The sequence below is a fragment of the Passer domesticus genome, chromosome 2 (assembly GCF_036417665.1).
Source record: "Passer domesticus isolate bPasDom1 chromosome 2, bPasDom1.hap1, whole genome shotgun sequence".
NCBI lineage: Eukaryota > Metazoa > Chordata > Aves > Passeriformes > Passeridae > Passer > Passer domesticus.
Genome location: NC_087475.1, coordinates 84423615 through 84442402, shown reverse-complemented (window position 1 = coordinate 84442402; position 18788 = coordinate 84423615). Strand labels below are relative to the sequence as shown.

Here is an 18788-nt window from a genome sequence, read left to right as displayed (position 1 = left end):
TTTCAGACTCTGCCAACCCCTCATACTTTCCATAGAATGATCTATGAGGGCTATGGACCACTGCTGTTGTGCAAACACTGGCTCATACTATGCCAGTAGTTCTGTAGATACAGGAAGTTAAACACTTTCCCCAAGCTCCAGTCTCACCTGTCTCCCTCTTCAGCTGATCTGTGTTCAATTCCGCAAGAATTTCGGTCTCCTCCCTCCGGTACTCAAGCTTCTACATGGTTCTGCCGAACTCGGGTTTTACACTTGGCTTCCTGACCATGTCCTCTTCACCAGACACTCATGGGCACAAGAAAGATCATACTGGCCATTTGGCTTGTGCAAGAAAAACAAGGTCCAAAATCTAGCTCAATTAAACACTAGTTTTGGACAGACCTGTGATACTACTGCACTTCCCCCATAGTAAGATCAAGGATTTAAAAGAGGAAAAAAGAAAAAGGAAAACAATCATATATTACAGACTAAAATTTGTAAACTGCTTGTCAGTCAGTTGTTCTGGGCTTCATTTTTTCAGGTTCCCAAAGACACAAACCAAAACTAGTTTAGTCATATTACTTCCAACTGAACAGGTCATTTATCTAACCAGAGCATTTACAAGCTTCCCAAACTGTAACAAACAGAAAAAAACCCAATATACTGAAAGATAAAAAGTCAGATATGCACTTAAGAAGTCAGCAGCAGACAGGACTACTTAATCTACTGATCAGAAAGGCACCATAATACTGATAATGACAGTGTACCTGTATTTACATCATAACTCTAAACGTTCTTCTCAAGTAACATGTTATGTTGAAGGATAAGGGCAGGGAAAGGGGAAAAAAGCATGTAAATGGTTCAGCCTCAATAAATGTTATTTACTTTCTTCCTCATTCAGGTGCACACAGCTACTGAGCAATGTCCTGGACCACTTTCTTAACACAGACATGAGCATTTCAGCTACCTGCTGAGAAGATACACACAAGTGTTTTGAACACAGATTATCACTGCTAATAATTTCTGCTGTCTTATCTAGTCCCCCTTTCATTTTTATTAACTGTAAACACATTTTAAACCTATATGAAATATGATTGAATTTAGATTTCGTTATTCCTAAGGCAAGTAAAAACATTGAGAAGGCTATTTGGGAATACTGACAATAAAGACAATTAAAACATATTTCCAAAAACTAACGTTTAGATAAATGCAGTAACTAGATAAAATTCAAACAACAGAACAATGTGATCCACAAAACAAAGCCAGTAATATTTTTTCCCCCCCTAGTCATTAACAGATATGGTGAGAAGCAAATTCCATTTTGAGATTACTAAAAATTAAATCAATTTCAATCTGCAGCTAACTTAAAGAATTAGTTAATTTTTTTTTTAAATTAACAATTATTTACATTATATTCTTAAGAGTAGCATTTCCTTTGTGTTGTCCTTGAATAAATGCTTCATTAGGTTTTTGAAAGGCAAAAAATACAACTACAAGCATAAATATACCAAATTTCTAGCAAGTTGACATACATTCATGTCTTAAGTCTAACAAAGAAATTTCCTAGGCCAGAAGTGAAAACTTCTTGTGGGAAATAATTAATAGGGACAATTCAGAAAACTTTACAAAAATACTTCTTTTTATTAAAAGCAGCAATTTCAAGCAGAACAATACACAGAATGTAAACATCACTAAGTCCAGCTCCAGCCTGCTGAACCTTCGAGAAAGTCTACACTAAATGCATCTACTGTACTAGCATGTTAACAGACTATATTATAATTTGAAAATATATTTTCTTCTATGAATTAAGAAAAAGTACTTTATCGTAATCTGTCCCAGCGCCAGATACTGGCATCATCACACACAGCTATAAGGATACTGCTATCCCTGCTAAAACTGGTCTGTCGGATGGCAGCAACACACTTGGGGTGAGTAAGGGTCGTACACCTAGAAAGAAAAGAAAATTATTCAGCTGCAATGTTAAATCTTCCTACTACATTATGGAGCACTGTTTTGGTAATCCCTTATTTATGTGACCTAGGAGGAATTGAAGGCAACAGGATTATGGCCTTCAAGGTGTATTTTGTATTCCAGATGGGGATTGGGAAAGCAGTTTCCTGTCCACCCACAGTTGTTTCTCATCCACCCAATTTTTATTGAAGCAAAGATTGAAAGCTTATTGAATTACATTATTTAGGATGTCATAATCAGTGTTATTTCACAGGGTTAGGAAAGAAAAATCAGAATTGTGTGATTAAAGACTGTAGCACTTCCAGGAATTTTATACATTAATGTATTCACATATACATATTTACATGGATTATATATAAATATATCAAGATATGTATAATATATAGGGTACATAAAAATAAAATGCATTAAGTATTTATATATACAGTGTATATCCATTTTATATACAATATTTTTCTGTGAGTGGGTTTGTTTGTGGCCTTTTTTGTGTTCGGGGTTTTTTTGCATTTGTATGTTTACACACATACATACATGCCTTTATGTATCTAAGAGACATCTGTGAAATTGCCTGGCAGCACAGGTGAGGAAGGAGAAAGCCATAGTGTTTTCTCCACACTGTGCTCATAGCTCACCTTTACACTCTCCTTTTTTACTCCAGTCCTGCCACCTATCTCGCCTTTGTCATGTGCTACACCAACCTGGCACATCTTCCCCTAATGGCTTTGCAAAATTTCCACCCAATTAGCGAAAACTCTATGAGAAATAAATTGCCTTTTACTATATCTACCCATGGTAGCCAGCATAATCCAACTGGGACCTCTTGGCTTTATTATAATATAAATTATAAATCAGTGAGATATAATAAACATTGACCTTCAAGGGCTCACAATGTTTATTTCCCTACTAGTTATAATGGAAAGTAAGTAGTACTGTAAAGAATTTCTCTATAATCAGGAAAGGAAATAGAGAAGTACCCCAACTCCCTGTCTTAGCAAAAACAAAATAAAGTACTCACTTGGCTTTATGTGGGTCCTCTATTTCTAAATCCCAAACATAAAGTTTGCCAACTTGATTGCCCAGAGCAAGCATCTTGAAAAGAAAGCAGAGGATAAAGAGGTTTTAAAATACTCCCTCAAAGAATAAAATCAGAATTTTATAAAGGCTCTAGAGCTGACAAACTGTGTGTGAACATTTAAACATGAATGACTTAATGAGTTTGTTGGAGGACTCAGAAAGGCTGTAGAATTTGTCTCCTTTCTTCCATTTTATCAATCTCTGCAGACAGGGGGTGAAGACATCAGATAACTTATTTCTGGTGGAAAATTAGTATTTATTTTGTGGAATTTTTTCCCACAGGCAGAACCCAGAATGAAAAATCTGGAGCTCCTGCAGGCTCATATAAAGTCCCTTACAGCAAACCATTCTGTTTCTCAAACATCACATGAACCAAGACCCTTCCTGTACCCACAAACATGTAATCAGTGAAAAGCTACACACCTTCAAATACAGCAAAGTCAGACACGTACCTTTTGCCAGAAATCCATAGAAAATCTCATGTACCATATGTCACACTGGCTATAATCAAATCTCCCAAGAATGGTCACGTTTGACTCACTGGGCTTGATTTTATCTATATCATCTTCCATCTTGCCAGGCTTCCAGCAAACAATGGCATTTTCACAAGACTGGAGTGAAACAATGAAAAGAAAAATTATCTGTAATTTATACTGCAGAATCAGTCCAACTAGAAGCAAACATTTGATCTCACATCTTCCCCAATGACTATGAAAAGCAGAACTGAAAATCTCACCTCTGCCCTTAGATCAGAGCCACATCACCAACAATAATCACTGTCCATCACTGGCAATCTGATGCCCTCACAGCTTTGCCAGGGACTGCAGGAGCCCTCCCTCACCCTCTTCAGATGAAGTCACCCAGATGTGCTCAAACACAATTTCATAGGCAGCTTAAACTTACATTGGTTTGAGGATAGTTTACCCAATCCCTCTGACTAACAGGACAGTCCACTCACCAACTGCTGGCATCAAGGAAGTTGACTGCCTGCTTTAATATCTGCAAGCCAATGTTACTAGTGGACACAATACATTAATCAAAGTTACTCCATTATGGTTACTCCTCATCTCACTCTTTAGCAGGATCCCTACATAGTATCTAGAGATTCCCTTTCCACATGTTCTGTGCAGATTCTGGTTAGCCAGAAACTCTTTACTTGTAACAGAGTACAGCTGTAGTAAGAATTTTGCTTTTTAAGTATAAGCTGCTTACCCACACATCCTGATATGTAACAAAATTCCCAGCACACTCCAAAAATCATTTGACGCAAGGCAGTAATTTAACCTAAGACCCACACGCTAATAACCTTTCTAGGGTGTAGGGATCCTCAGGACCAACAAATAAATGTAATGTAGCTGAAAAAGCTGCAGATTACCTTGGAAAGAATGAGGTCTCCCAGCCACCGTACACAGTCAACATAGTTTCTATGTATGTCTCTTGTAGAAAAGTCAGGAAAGTGAATTTTCTGGGAAACAAAAGGCCTGTGGAGAAAATTGCCAAGTGAGATTTAGAAAAACAAACACAGAAGCACAAATGTAATTTTTAATAATCAGTTTTAACATATTTCAATGTTAAAAGAACAAGCCCAGCTTTTTAACAGTTTTATAACAAAGTAGACTTTGTATGTAGCTTGTTTTTCTTTTTAATAGTAATAGGAAGAGTCCTTGTTTTCATCCTCATTCCTAATGAAATAACTAAGTTTCCCACGTAAAAGACTGTGCAGAGATAGTGCTGAGTAAAACTACTCTTTCAGATGCTGAATACAATGTCTGTCACCAAATACTTCAAGAACTAATTAAAGCTCAGTCTTCCTGATGCTGCTTCTGCAACATCCAAATTGTTAAATAGAAATGCACACTTTAAAAAAATTAATCATTTTTAAAAAGCACGCTAAAAAGCATCATTTAATATTTGGTAACATTACCAAAAAAAAGCCAGAGTATTTTCACAGCTAGTCTCATTGCTGAACATGTTCACTGTGTTTTAGACTCTTCAATTCTCTCAATGGTTTAACTGGAAGTTAAGATCAAAAAGTTGAAGAACTTCATAAAGGAGAATTTATCTCTTATCTAATTGCTATGTTTAGTTGATAATTTACTCATATCTGAGGTCAAACCAGAGAATGATGAAAATTAAAGTTATTACTATGTAAACAGCTTTTTTCCCACCCCAAAGTAAAAAAATACACAATAATTAACTACTCAATATAAGATTATTTGTCACATTTAATTACACAGATTTGATTCCCTTCTAGAAATTTTGAGATGAGATTATATGAAGAAATGATACCGACATCTTGAAATGCATGAAATACAAGCTTTAAGATAATTCTAGACATTTTCTAGTCTAGCAAATAAGAAACAATTGAGATATTTAAAAATAAAAAAATTGGGACTTTGAATCAGAATTCAATAAAATTCCAGTGAAGCCAACAACAATAAGACACACAATCCAGTGAGATTCAACATCCATTTCACTACCCAAAGATTCCCAATAAGGAAAGGAATTAACCTGGACCATTGATAGGAGTATTGATGTGTTGTAAAGACAGACAAGGAGATGAAGACTACATACCTGTTGGTTTTGTTTGGGTTGTACTCATAAGACTCTTTGATAGCATTAATCATTCTCTTGGAATTGATTCTCCAGAGTTTTAGAGAGTGATCCATCCCACAGGACATGATTTTTTCACCAAGAAGATCGTAATCCTATGTATATAAAATAATTTTGAATACTCCCACCCCATGCTGGATTACATCAACTCAGATTTTATTCCATCATTTCCATCAAAACAGAATTTTATACATAGAGCATGCAATAAAAGTGAATATTTCAAATAGAAAAACACTAAGAATGTAATCCAGCTTACTGCAAAGCAGCACAGCATCTTAATAATTATATTTAGTGTCTCTAAAGAGAGACATATTCAACAGCACTGACAGACAGTGAATCTAGAGCTAGTTCTCCTGCTTCACTAAGTTCCCTAGAAGCAACTTTGGCAGAATTCCAGGGCTACAACATCGGTGAATAATACAGTCAGGTTTTCTACAGATGCACCCCTCACCTTTCACAACAGGTCACGCAACAGGAATGGAAAGAGTTCTTAAGAACAGCATATTAAAAGTTAACTATTCTAGTTGATGTTTGCTGGGTACCAGTGTCTGCTCACAGCCACTGAAAAACTAACTCAAACAACTTCTTTCCTTCACTACTGTGTCTCTCCAAGTTTATTTGCTTATGCTGCTTTGACTTGATGAGAACTCAAGAACTTCAAAAGTGGGACCATCATGAAATGTTTTTATTCTTTCTAGACCCACTGAGCCCTATTTTGCTCATTCTAGGCTGCACCCTGAGTAAACCAACTACTGAAACACACAGATCCTGTCTGTAAGAGGTGGCCACATCAATCAAACCACCTGACATTTAAAGTTGTCTATCCCCTTAAAACAGTATTTATGCACTTCCAGATGGTTATTTTTAAGTAGCTATAATATCTAAATAGTGCACAAGAGGACAAAAAGTTGCTTACTACCCTCTGTAAATCTAAATCACTGCCCCATGATCTTCCACTTACTGCACTTAACACCTCATCCCTGTGCCCTTCTACTCCTCCAAATATTGCAACCAGCGTGTCTGTCTGGATGTTCCACAGTCTCAATGCATGATCTATAAAGAACAAATAGAATTACATGCTGCTTTTTATATGTACATTTGAATAATATATTTCAGCTTAATCACTTTGAGTAACAGGTGTTTCGGTCAACATCAAAAAAGCACTTAATTTTTTTTTGTTAGAAACAACAGAATTGCATTAACTGAAATTGTTGTTATAACTAATTTACTGTTAAAAGTAATTCTGTAACTGAAAAAGTGTGCCCACCCCCTCCCCTAGGGACAGTTTCTAGAAAAAACATGCTTAGATCTTTAGATCATCCAAAAAGCAAAGGAAAGTCTGATCTCAGAAAAATATGCTTTTAGCCTGTCATAAGAACAATTTTATAAATCAAAAAATGCTAGAATTCCTTTCTGCCATTCTAACACCAACATTCACAAAAGTTGTGATTTTCCATTCTTTAACTTTTAGAACATTATTCTTGGTGAACCACAGTCAGTAAGGAAGGGAAAAACTGTTTACATAAACAATATGTATTTCAAAGTCAATCACACTAATCCAATTATTTGAAGAAAGTTTTAACAATTTCTAATGAAGAACCTCTAGTGTATCTCTTGTTTGGAAATGGGAACCTCTAGTGTATTTCCCTTTTGGATTCCACAAGTACATTGCATTGAATTACAGCAAAACCCAAAATCCCAGAAGGGAAACAGGTGGCCACGCAGTCCCAAATAGTTTTCTCTTTTTTAAATAATTACTCAGCCAAGAAGTTCTAGCAGCCCAAATAATCTCCTGGCTCATGTCTTCTCAGCAATAGCACCTGGTCCAGATATAGCATATTAAAACTTGTAGTACTATGGCTGATGTCAAAACATTATTACAAAGAGAACCTAAAAAATATACAGAAACTGGATATTTAAAGACCCAGAGCACCAACTTGACCATTGCAAGCATGAGAGAGCTTCCCAACTCCTGTTCTCATGTAGCTTCATCCGTAAGTTCAAATATACTGAGGTGAAGACTCCCCTTAAGTGAATGTTTCCAACTCAAAAATTCCTGAAGGCTAGCTCCTTGTGGCAGATCATTCCCTTACTTAACAGAACAGTCAAGATCAGGAAGTTGTGACTGTCAGAACTTTCTGGACAAGCCCATAAGACACTACACCAAAAACTTCCTTTACTAAAATGCTTTTTACAGAGTCCAGTTAAAGTTCCCAAGCAACAGATAATCCACATTTTCCCTCATGAACAGGATGGTGAATGCTGTCTGCAATGTTAAGAGGTCCCCACTAGATGGCAACGTGATTCAACAACTGAAAAATTTCAACTGTCAGAAAGCAAAGAGCAAACCCAAGGCTCAGGATTTTTCTTACCTAAAAAGCAGCACTACTTACTCCACCCTTTATATCATAGGTGGAGTTATGGTTGTAGGCCATGGATTTAGTAAAATATAAAATAAATAGCCATGTAAAAGCATGATTTGCTCTCAACTTTCAAAGTGAACCTGTTCAGTGCCAGTCACAAAAAAAAAAAAACCCATGAAGGTTTTTGGCCATATTCAAGACCAAACTCCAATCCAAAGTATCTTTATACAAAAACAACATTTTTATACAAAAACAACAGAGGTTTTTCCTCACCTTTGCTTACAGATAAAAGAAGATTTGGATCTCTTGGATGGAATTTCAGTTCATTAATTGCATTTCCATGGCCCACGTAGTGCTGGGATAGAATTCAGAGACCAAGTTACCATTTCCCCTCATCTTAGAAGAAAAAAGTGTCATGCCTTACTAAAACACAAGCTGTATCTCAAAGTTCTGAACACTCACCTTTATGCACTGCATTGTGATAGGATTAATTATCCTAATAATACCCCTGGATCCTGCCACAGCCAGAAGAGGATGGCTTGTATTGCTATCATATGTCCATGCACAGGTATAGAAATTTTCATCTGCCTACAATGCCTCAAGTTAAGGATCACAGAACAAACAGGAGATATTTTTTATTTTTCTAAACAACATTTTATTTTAAACAAACCTGTTGCTATTTTATCCAAGTGCCCAGGAGTCTCTTCTGAACCCCTAAGAAAAATAAACACATTCAATTATAGACCTGCAGATATCAGCAACATCACCTTTTCTACAATGCTCACTTCTGTTCCATAACAAAAAAGGAAGACCTTCTCTTTCATGGCATCACCTTTGATTGGGAATAATGAATCATGACCGAGTTCACAGTTTAATGATTGGTATATTGCAAATGATCAACACAAATTATTAATGCTTCAGAGAATGAAACACAATTCTTAGGCTTTAAACCCAGTTCCAATTCACAGGGAAACTGAGACCACTGAAAAGCAGGGAAACATTATACAAATATTAGTGTTGGGAAGATTAAACTGATGGAGAATCAGTTTTCAGATATTTTTAATATAGTCTGGTTCCTGAGTCTGCGTTTTTAACATTTTTTCAACTGGAGGGATTCTAGGATGTGGGAAAGAGGCAAGACTTGGACCTAACAAAAAGAATGCACTGCATGAGCAAAGTATTAAATCACAGACAAAACATTTTCATGGTTTTTTGTCCAAAGTCTCTTGATTTTTCATAAAGAAGAAGCAAACATGTGGGTATTTAACTTAAAAGGATACATCAGCATCCACGTAAGACTGCAACAGACGGATTTCTCCTTGGGAATGACATTCATATAAAGTAACCTGGAGAAAACAAACCAAAAATAAGTAAGTGAGAGAGAATTGGGACATTTCAGAATGAAATCACATGCACCCATCTATTGACTGCCTGATGGGGAGAGGTAGAGTGCCTCCATGGTTTAGATTTCATCCATCATCCATTTGTTTACCAGGTGGAAATGGTTTGATAAAAGAATGCCCACAGCAGTTTCAGTAAAGCACCATTCCAGGACTTGTCAGCTGTCCTTCCCAGATATTGAAGACTATTCTTTGAATTGCCTTAATCAGATAAACCCTTGTTGGAATTAATTACTGCAGTTATCTCTAATGTGACTTGGTCTTGTAATGAGTCATTGATACTTTGCTTAAACTTAGTGTTTCTGGTGACTTGCCAGGCAGAACAAACCTAGAAATGAAACACTTCTTATTTATTCACAACACTTGCATAAAACGTACTTCTCAGGGGTTATTTTCAAGACTGAAATGACATCAAACATTGTTCAGAGGAAGTCTATAAATTCCCTCCACACAGGCCATGAATTTAGCTACTGAGCTGGCTGGCATAAGCCAGCCACTGTTGCGGACAGTTCTCATCCTGTATATATGTGTACACTACTTTTAGATAACAATATTTATGAAGAGTAACTTTATTAAGAAGATACCTTTATGCACCTCCTTTCCTTATTCCATATGCATATTACTGTATGACTTCTTTCTTTACTACATAGCTAAATCACCAAATAGCTAAGATGACTTCATAGAACAATCCAAAGGATGCAGCTCTCCCAGATAACAGATGCTACATATCTTCGAAATACATCTGTTTATATTAAGTATTGCATGTCCATACCAAACACAGGTAAAGGGATTGCTTGAAAACAGGAAAGCATGCAGAACCACACAGAAGGGCGTATGATGAAAAACAGATTACTCACTCTGTTGCTGCCTACAGTGGCAAAAACAAGAGGATCACCTTCTTTACTGTGCCAGTTAAACTGGACTCCAAACAGAGGCTGGCCATGGTCCTCCTATACGTGTAAAGTAAGTTTAGAGATAAAAAATCCAACCAAACCCATAAGCATATCATTGCTGTGAAATTCAACAGTTTCATTGACAAGTTTCCCTCCTCAAACTAATGGGTTCACAGCCAGTATAATTTTAGACAGTGAATAGTTAACAATCATAGTTTTGTAACACCACATTTTAATGTGGCTGTCTTAAAGGGAGGTTAAAGGAATATTCTGACAAACACACCCCTCCCTTTTCTTTCTCCACCAACCTTTTAAAAAGTAAATTGGAAGAACTCAGTTATGCCTAGAAGCTGGCAGAACTCCCAAGTTGTATTTGCAGCTCTAGTATTTTGGTTTACAATTTTCAGTAAGGCGACCTGTGCATCTAAGGTCATCTTTATATGCATTTTCTATCCCAATTACAGGGAAGGATTACCAGGAGAGAGAAGAATTATACTGATATAAGGATGGAGAAGGGCCACATTTAACTATTACATTACAATTAGGTCTTGTAACTTTGTCACAGACACAAGGAACTCTCTCCCAGTGTGTCACAATACTGCTACAAAGTTCATGTCTACAAAATGTTTTCAGACCGCCTTTACAAATAGTTACCAGAGAAATGCCAAGTATTATTTTTATACAACTTACATCAGTTTGAGAGAAAAAAAAGGAGGTATGTTTATGAATTGTGATGAATATGGTGGTGCTTGTTAATAATTGATAACAGTATTTTGGCCTGTCCTGACAGGATGTTTTCAGCAAGAATAATGTTCATTAAAGTGCCTCCCCACAGGGGACTGTCTGGGACAGTGCAGGCAGGAAGGAAGTGTCTCATGATGGCTGTTCAGCAGCCTTCAAATGGCAGCACTTCAGAGACAACACGAGAAGTAGCAGCCCTGGCAGCTCTGGCCTATCCAAAACCAAAGAATAAATTCGAGGAGGGGGTGTGAGTAGGGAGTCTAACACTCCTTAGAAAAAGAAAAGTAAAGGAAGCCTGAAAAAATTTTAAATAGCATTATTTACTGAGAAAGGTAGTATCTGTTATTGACAGAAATAAGTAGAAGAGCTAGAAAGAGCAAGCAGAAAATCTTTCAGAGATTAAGGCCCTCCTGCAATTCTTAAGAGAGGTAACAACTTTCAAAGCTCAATACAGATTTAAAAGAATTGTGTAAAGCTTAACTCAAAGCATTACCCATCATAACACAAAAGCACAAACTAATGACTATATGAGATGAGGGATATAGGATATTAAGAAAGGGAAAAGTAGCAGGGCTCTTAGTAACCCCAGAACAGAAGGAAAAAACAGGTATTCAGTATTTGTAAAGTATTCCAGTAGAACTAGAAATGAAGAATGAGGAAAACCATAAGCCATAATATTGCATACACATGGCCATGACCTTTTGTGTGCAATACATTTATTAATTTTACTTTTCAGCAATAAATTTATTAATTTTACTTGGTAGCCTTAAATTTTGACTGTATTTAAGTTTTGTTTGTGAGAGATCAAATTGAAAATGCTTAATAAAGTTTTTCCACTAATAATAACTTGGTTTCAAATTTTTGCTTGAAGGAGTTCCTGCTGCTGAGCAGTGAGTGCTTCTGACAGATCACATGAAGATAATACAGGTAAAATGAATGGGTTCCCACTGCTTTATTACAGAGATATATTAGCAGGTTTTGCATTTGTTTTTCTGGAACAACCTTGTTCTCTGTTATATGCCCTGCTTCTGATAAATTTAACAAAATACAGAAAGTGAAAAGCAGTATGTTTTTTGCCCTCAAGATAGGATATTTTTCCAGCATAAGTTGCAATAAGTTTCTGATTTTCTAGGTAGGACCCAGAGTAAGGTGATACGTAGAGATACATAACAGAGTGCTACACTGTTTCCATATTTTTATATTTGAGTACCTGCCTAAAGTATTTTGCAAGCCTTTGCAAAGAAAACCTATTTCCCTGGAAAAAATTACTCTGCAAGACAAATGTCTTTAGTCTACTTGCTTCACCCACACTACATTTCTCACACCAAGTGCTACAATCTCCAGGAGCAATCTCTGTATATATTGCAGTTTTGCTGGTGTTTGATGGATGAAGCAGCCAGACAGAGGCTCTTGCAGGAAGATACAGGATATCTGCAGAAGCTCTGCTCCTATTTAAACTCCCAACATCCCCCATGGTCAGACACAGCACACAGCTATTACGAAAATACTTGTCTGCTCCAATTTTTGACCCAAGTGCTAAACAATAAAGGACGTTTTCCAAAACATTGTACTTCTAGGTGCCGTACACGATGGCTATGCTCAGATGCCAAGTATGTGACACAAATCTGACACTGGTTTGTACAGACAGAAGTGACCCAGATACTTGTCCAAAAGTAAAATTGTGAAATTCCATCTTGTCCCTGCTATGAATAAAAGGCACAAAACCCAAAGTACCCAGGTTCTTCATGCACTAGAGAAAGAAGGCAGAGAAGAAAACAGACCAATTGCTACAGAAGCAAATAAATAAACAATCAATGGCAAGTTCCAGCCTTACTCACTCAACATCAACTTGGGTTAAATCAAAAAGTAAGATCAGACCTGGTTTTAAACAGAAAGCAGTGAAGTCATTACAGTGGCAAAAATAATCACCTGCATGAATGCCTTTTAATCCGTGTGTCCCACCCTGCCAGTGGGGAACCAACAACCCACATGTGCATTTCCAGTTCCCAGAAGTGGAAGTAAGCCATTGTGGGCAGTAGGTTTAGTTACATTTAGTTTCCATTACACGCCAACAAGCTAGAATTCTGCGTGTCATTGCATACTGTTCCCAGGTCAGGGGACAGCAAGTAGAAGCTGAGACAACACAGGGCTGCTTACAACTTAAGCACACACCCTAAGCAGAAGTAAAGGGTAGGGAAAATAATGGCATTGCTTTAAAGGGGGCACAACAAAGCAAAATATACACGGTTTTCTGCTGAAAGATCTCTCAGCAAAATATATATGTATATACGAGGATGTGCAACTGTGCTAGCTGTGTTAGCTGTATATGCTCATTTATAAACTTTATTTCCATTCAGCCCACAGAAAGCAAAGATTTTTCAGTACATCTTACAAGTAACTTACTACTGCATAAAGAAATAAGGAAGTTTTTTATTTCCTGACATTTTCCAAGTTGTATTTTTGTTTTCCAGATGCTTAAATTTCATTCAAAATAACTCCCAAAGTAGTGTTTAGAACATATATTTAGCAAGCACTGAGTTCTTCAGGCTGAGTCATAATTGTTTAACACTCAAAGCAGACAGTAATAGCCATATTTGTTTCCCCAAGGAAAAAGCTAAAAAACAAAATAAGAGGGGAAAACCAGAAGTACGAAAGTGGAAAAACACGTAATTTATACACCCCTAAAGAATATTAATTTCTACGATCTTTAAATCATGTAGACCCTCTATTAACTTTAATACCTGCACTTTACAGCATAGTTCCAAAACACATAAACTAGGGGATATATGACATGGTACTCAAAAAGTCACAAGTGTCTTTCTAAACCCACATACAACATTCAATCATTAGAGTTTTCTCCAGAGTATCTGCAAAGTTAGTATGGAAGAAAAGGAAAAGGAAAAGAAGAGAGGCGTTCTCAATCATGAAGTAAAAAAACAAATTTGGCTGCTACTTAGGTCTTCGTCTTAACATGCAAATCTCTTATTATTACCATTAATTTCAAACCAAAGAGAAATGGGGAAAAAAGCTAATAAAAATACCCCACTTAATTGAAATGCTACATTTACTCCCTCACAGCTTGATTCCACTTGCACAGGAATCTGTTCCCAGGCCCTGATCCAAATCCAAGGAAGCCAGAGATTGCTTAGTTTCATAGCTTGGTCTTTTGGATCACCCTACAGTGGGGTCTGGATTGACACCGGGGTGAGGGAATGTTTTGTTTTCCCAGAAGACACTTGGAAAGTACTAACCTTTTTGTCTGCAGACAGAAAATAAGTATGAGTAACAAAGCTCAGAACTTGTTAAAAGTTTGGGTGTCCAAAGACCTGTGTCTGTTTGAAGTATAACTTGAAGCTGCAAATAGCACCATCCGTGGGGGCGATTCACACGAATCACAGGAACTGCTGCCTACCTTGGTGAAATGAAACAACTTCCCTCCTCCTACACCCTCAAAGGCCTGGAGGCAATTTTTATACTTCAAGAACACAATAAGATCAATTTGTTTCCCAGATATTTTTGTCAGTATAACTTCGTATCACAATTTCTCCACTGGCAAAGCTCATTTAGAAGGTTGCCATATTCCAAACCTTTTATCCCCTCCCACTCAGATTTCCCAGTGTTTCACTAGGGCAACCTGAAGACAAAGCTCAGAAAAGAAGCCACAGCTCCACAGTTAAACAGAGAGGGAACGAAAAAAATAATCTTAGAGCAATTGTGCAGAAAATTTCTACTGCTGAGCTACACAGATCCTCACAGTTTGCCATAACTCCCATCTTGCCACATAAATAGCCCTCACAAGGCTGAGGAATGAGAAAAAGAAGAACATCCTGACAGAGTAAAATAGTCATGAATGAGAAAACTCATTCAGTCCACCATAGTCTGTCACCAGTGCAGAAAGAAACAGCACTAAGCTAAAACAGCAGAACAGGCAGTAAAGACCATGAATCCACACCCCTTAAAGCCATCAGGTGTTACAAGGAAAGATACATACTGCTTGAATCAGGAGCTAACACATGATCCCAACACTCACAATAAATTAACCAGATTGCACTATACAGTAGTTATGATACTGCCAGAGGACAGAAAATACCTGATCTGGTTAAGTGTGAGGAAAAAGTTACTCTAACATTGTTGGGGTTTTTTTCAACACATAGAGAAATCTGTGCAGGTTCTGTGCTTTGCATGGAATTGTCACTGGTTCTGTTTTTGTTCAATTTGTTTATCTGACTTCTTATATTTATCTCTAGTAACTACAGCTTCAATACATAATCACAGCATCACACAAAACTTTGCAAACCGTACAAAAACAAGGTTAATTGCAGCACTATCTACTGTTTCCTATTTCTTAGTATCCTTTTTCTTCAAAACTTTGGCTATTCCAAGCAAGAAAGGTAACTGCTTCAAATCAGCAGGGAACATAATTGCTTAAAGATATTTATTTAAAAGTATCTAGCTTGATGCTGTCTCACAGCCAACATCAACATTGCTGCCAGTAAGTGATGCCCAGCATTCCCTGAAGCTCACACATACCTACCTTCAGGCTATTTACACATTTGAAGGAATATTTGCACTTCTTCGACTTCCATTTTCCTTTCCCCCAGCTTTTTCTTCCTGGAGCATTAGGAGTGTTTGTTGGCGTATCAGGGCGCTCGGTGTTAGTACCGCTTTCAATACTAACAGCATCATCCTGAAAACATGCCAAATTATACAGAATGTCACAGAGAGATCATAACTGCTGTACAAATTCAACTAATCTTGCAGCACATGGCCTTTTCACTTTTTGTCGTTCATAAGAACAGATCTCCCAGGACTTGGTGTTATTTAGATTCATGTATTTAAATCTAATGCCAGCAGAATAGCATTCCTCTCTAGAAACAGAACATGAATCACATGAGGACTAATCCAAGAGGGAGAGATATTAACTGTGATCTAGTGACGTTTCTCCAGAATACTGGTAGCTGCCCTTAAGAAAATGTCTAGAGATAAAGCAGCTGCTTCCCCTAGAAAACATCTTTGATCCAGATGAAATGAGTACTTCTGAAGGGCTGAAGAAGAGTTGTTTGTGTAAAAACATGAGGCTTGACCTTACCAAGAACCGAGCCATTCTGGGGCTTCTCCACACCCTCAGCAGCACCACTCACAGCACAGTTCTGCAGCGGGTCAGCATCGACATCAGAAGACAAAGTCCCTCCTCTCCCTCCTGCTCTTTCCCACAGACACTTACTTGTTTCCACTAAAAGCTAAATTCTGATCAGCTAACTAATCCAACTGGCCTGCCATACATTAGCATAAGATAAGAATGGGGCAAACTGAAAAATAAAGGGATGCACAAAACACCCGGTCCAGCCGCTGAGAGATTTTACATCGGCTTTGGACATCAGCAGAAACTACAATTTCCTGTGTGGTCTGACTGCAGGGCAGTGTTTAACAGGACATTTCCCTGCATCACCTGTCACAGAGCACTTCACCTTCACCTGCACTGTACTGCCAACCCCGTGCTTCCATATGAGTACATTCAGCTTGTTAAAAAACAACTTTTCCCATTTTTTTTCTGGCAAGGTAGTCCATTCACTTTCCAGACTAGTGGGGGGGAAACAACTCATCCCAGGCCAGGTAAATTCTAGAGCTGAACTAAGGGAGACAAAGGCAGACAACAGCCTGTCACTGTAGGAGATTCACAAAGCTGCATTAGGAACTGCACTAGGAATATGGAATGAGGTCAACTACAAACATTAATACACCAATTTCCACCAAGCATTCATTCTTTGTGCCAGTTTCATGTCTGTTTTATCAGAAGGCTGAACAGGTGCACTAGTCTTTGTTTGCCCAACAGCTCTGAAAAACAGGACATTCAGAGGACAAAAAGGAGGAAAGATATCACAAGCCTGGAAGTGTACTGCCCAAATCTGGATTAATTCCCTTCATATTGGGCCCCTAAAAGAGCCAACCCTCCACTAATATTCAGAACCAAATTTAACAATTTTTAAGTTTTCCTGTTTTATCTCCTTTATCCTAAAAAAATTTCAGAGTTGCCAAATTCTCATCTCCCAAGCACACTTGACAGAATTTTTATACTTGACAAGACTGAGGTTTTCTCTGGACTAGACAGATACTGCCAACGTGAGAACACCGGGCAGCTGGTGTGGTGCAACTGTACCAGGCATCTGCAACCACCACATAACAAACAAACAAACCTGCACACAGGACACCTGCAGAGCAAAATAAACCCTTTCTCCAAATCAAAACCATTATGTCAATTTTTAAACAGAATCCCCCATCTTGCAGGAGTAGTGGAGTCCAGTAACAAACTCTTGAAAAAGAAATCCCTTCACCACCGAGGCAACCAACAGAGAATTGTATAATCAGAATGGTTTGTGATGGAAGGGACCTTAAAGATCATCTAGTCCAACCCAATGCCATGGGCAGGGATACCTTTCACTAGACCAAGCTGTGTAGAGCCACATCCAGCTTGGCTTTAAACATCTCCAGGGATGGGGCAACCTATTCCATGCTCAGTGATAGCCTAAAACTGACAACAAATTAAGCCTGAACGCCTGTCACCAAATTACACTTGGAGCCACAAATGCTGCTGAGTTATGAAAAACAAACCCAAGAGCAGCAGTGTGGAACATCTCAAACCTGCCTGTCACCTCACAGGCACCACTTCCAAAGGTTGTGGAGGATGTGGTCCAGATCCCTCACTTGCTGGATAAGCGCAGAAAAAAACTTCCACACACTACAAAACACACACACAGTAACTACACAACCCCTCTCCACACCAGCAACTACTCGATAAAGTGACTGCTCGATACCTCAGGTTAAGTTTACCTTTCAGGTATAAAGTTATTCTACATCAATCACATTACCTTTGCTCTGAACACTAGAATTTCACCTAACCTAGAGATTATAGACCCCGTCCCTGCTGCCTTCTGCTCACAGTAGCTTACGAGCACCATCTCCTACTTCTCATTCACCAAAAGGCTGCACACATAAACTTGTGCTGCATGTTACTCTACAACGAGACAGTGAAGACACACAATGCAAAACTGCAAGAAAGATGGAAAATGCTGCTGGTTCGCACGGAAAATTTTTTTTTAAAAGTCTGGCGGTTTGAAGCAGAGTTCGAGACAGAGCCCGCTCGCAGTTTGGGCCTCAAATCCACCTTCCCCCACGTGGAGGCGAAGCGGGACTCTCTCCCCCAGACCCTCCCCGCTCTCTCCCACCGGGGGCCTCCCTGCGGCGGCCACCGAGCCGAGCCGGCTGGGCTGAGACCCCCTTGTCCCTCTCCCGCTCATGCCCCCTCCCGCCCGGGGTACACCGGGCGGTTCCCGCTGGGCGATCTCCCCTCTCCCCTCTCCCCTCACGGCCGGGCCGGGGTGGGGGGGCGGCCCCTCCTCCCTCCGCGCTCCCGCCCGCCCCCGGCGCGAGGCCCCGCGCCCGCCGCGCGCGCGCGCGCTCCCGCCACACCAGCCCCCCCATCCCCCCGTGCCGCCTCCCCCTCGCCCGGCCTCACGTTCTCGTCGCCGGACAGGTCCCCGGGGTTACTGTTCTCGTCGCTGCTCAGCTTCTGCTTCTTCGCCGGCATCTCTCCCGCCGGTGCCGCCGCCGCCGGGGCTTCTCCCCGCTCAGACATCTTCCCCGCCCCCCACCCACCGCCACGCAGCCGCAAAGCGCGGACGGGAGGTCGGAACGGCTGTGCCGTAAAGCGGCCGCGCTGCCCGTGCCGGGGCGGCCGGGCCGGCGGAGTCCCGCTT

General features: G+C 39.2%; 1 protein-coding gene and 1 long non-coding RNA gene across 5 annotated transcripts; one reads left to right on the top strand and one right to left on the bottom strand.

Annotated features, from left to right (window-relative positions):
* Positions 1–1596: 1596 nt before the first annotated feature.
* EED (embryonic ectoderm development) lies at positions 1597–18700 on the bottom strand. 3 transcript variants are annotated; one of them, XM_064409683.1, is made up of 12 exons: positions 18548–18700; positions 15569–15721; positions 10258–10350; positions 9281–9346; positions 8463–8588; positions 8274–8355; positions 6599–6690; positions 5599–5732; positions 4400–4505; positions 3477–3635; positions 2966–3039; positions 1597–1926 (listed from the first exon to the last, which is right to left on the bottom strand). In XM_064409683.1, exons 1-12 carry the CDS (start codon positions 18665–18667, stop codon positions 1800–1802), a joined length of 1332 nt encoding a protein of 443 aa, XP_064265753.1. In that variant the 5' UTR covers positions 18668–18700; the 3' UTR covers positions 1597–1799. The 3 variants fall into 3 exon arrangements, with proteins under 3 accessions (XP_064265753.1, XP_064265755.1, XP_064265754.1); XM_064409685.1 differs by having other exon boundaries at positions 6557–6690; positions 18548–18675; XM_064409684.1 differs by lacking the exon at positions 18548–18700 and adding an exon at positions 16124–18240 and having other exon boundaries at positions 6557–6690.
* On the top strand, positions 10625–12847 carry LOC135294442 (uncharacterized). Of its 2 annotated transcripts, XR_010356543.1 has the most exons (4): positions 10625–11008; positions 11906–11961; positions 12403–12509; positions 12612–12847. It is a non-coding gene; the product is annotated as an uncharacterized LOC135294442 (long non-coding RNA). The 2 variants fall into 2 exon arrangements; XR_010356542.1 differs by lacking the exon at positions 12612–12847 and having other exon boundaries at positions 12403–12597.
* Positions 18701–18788: the final 88 nt, after the last annotated feature.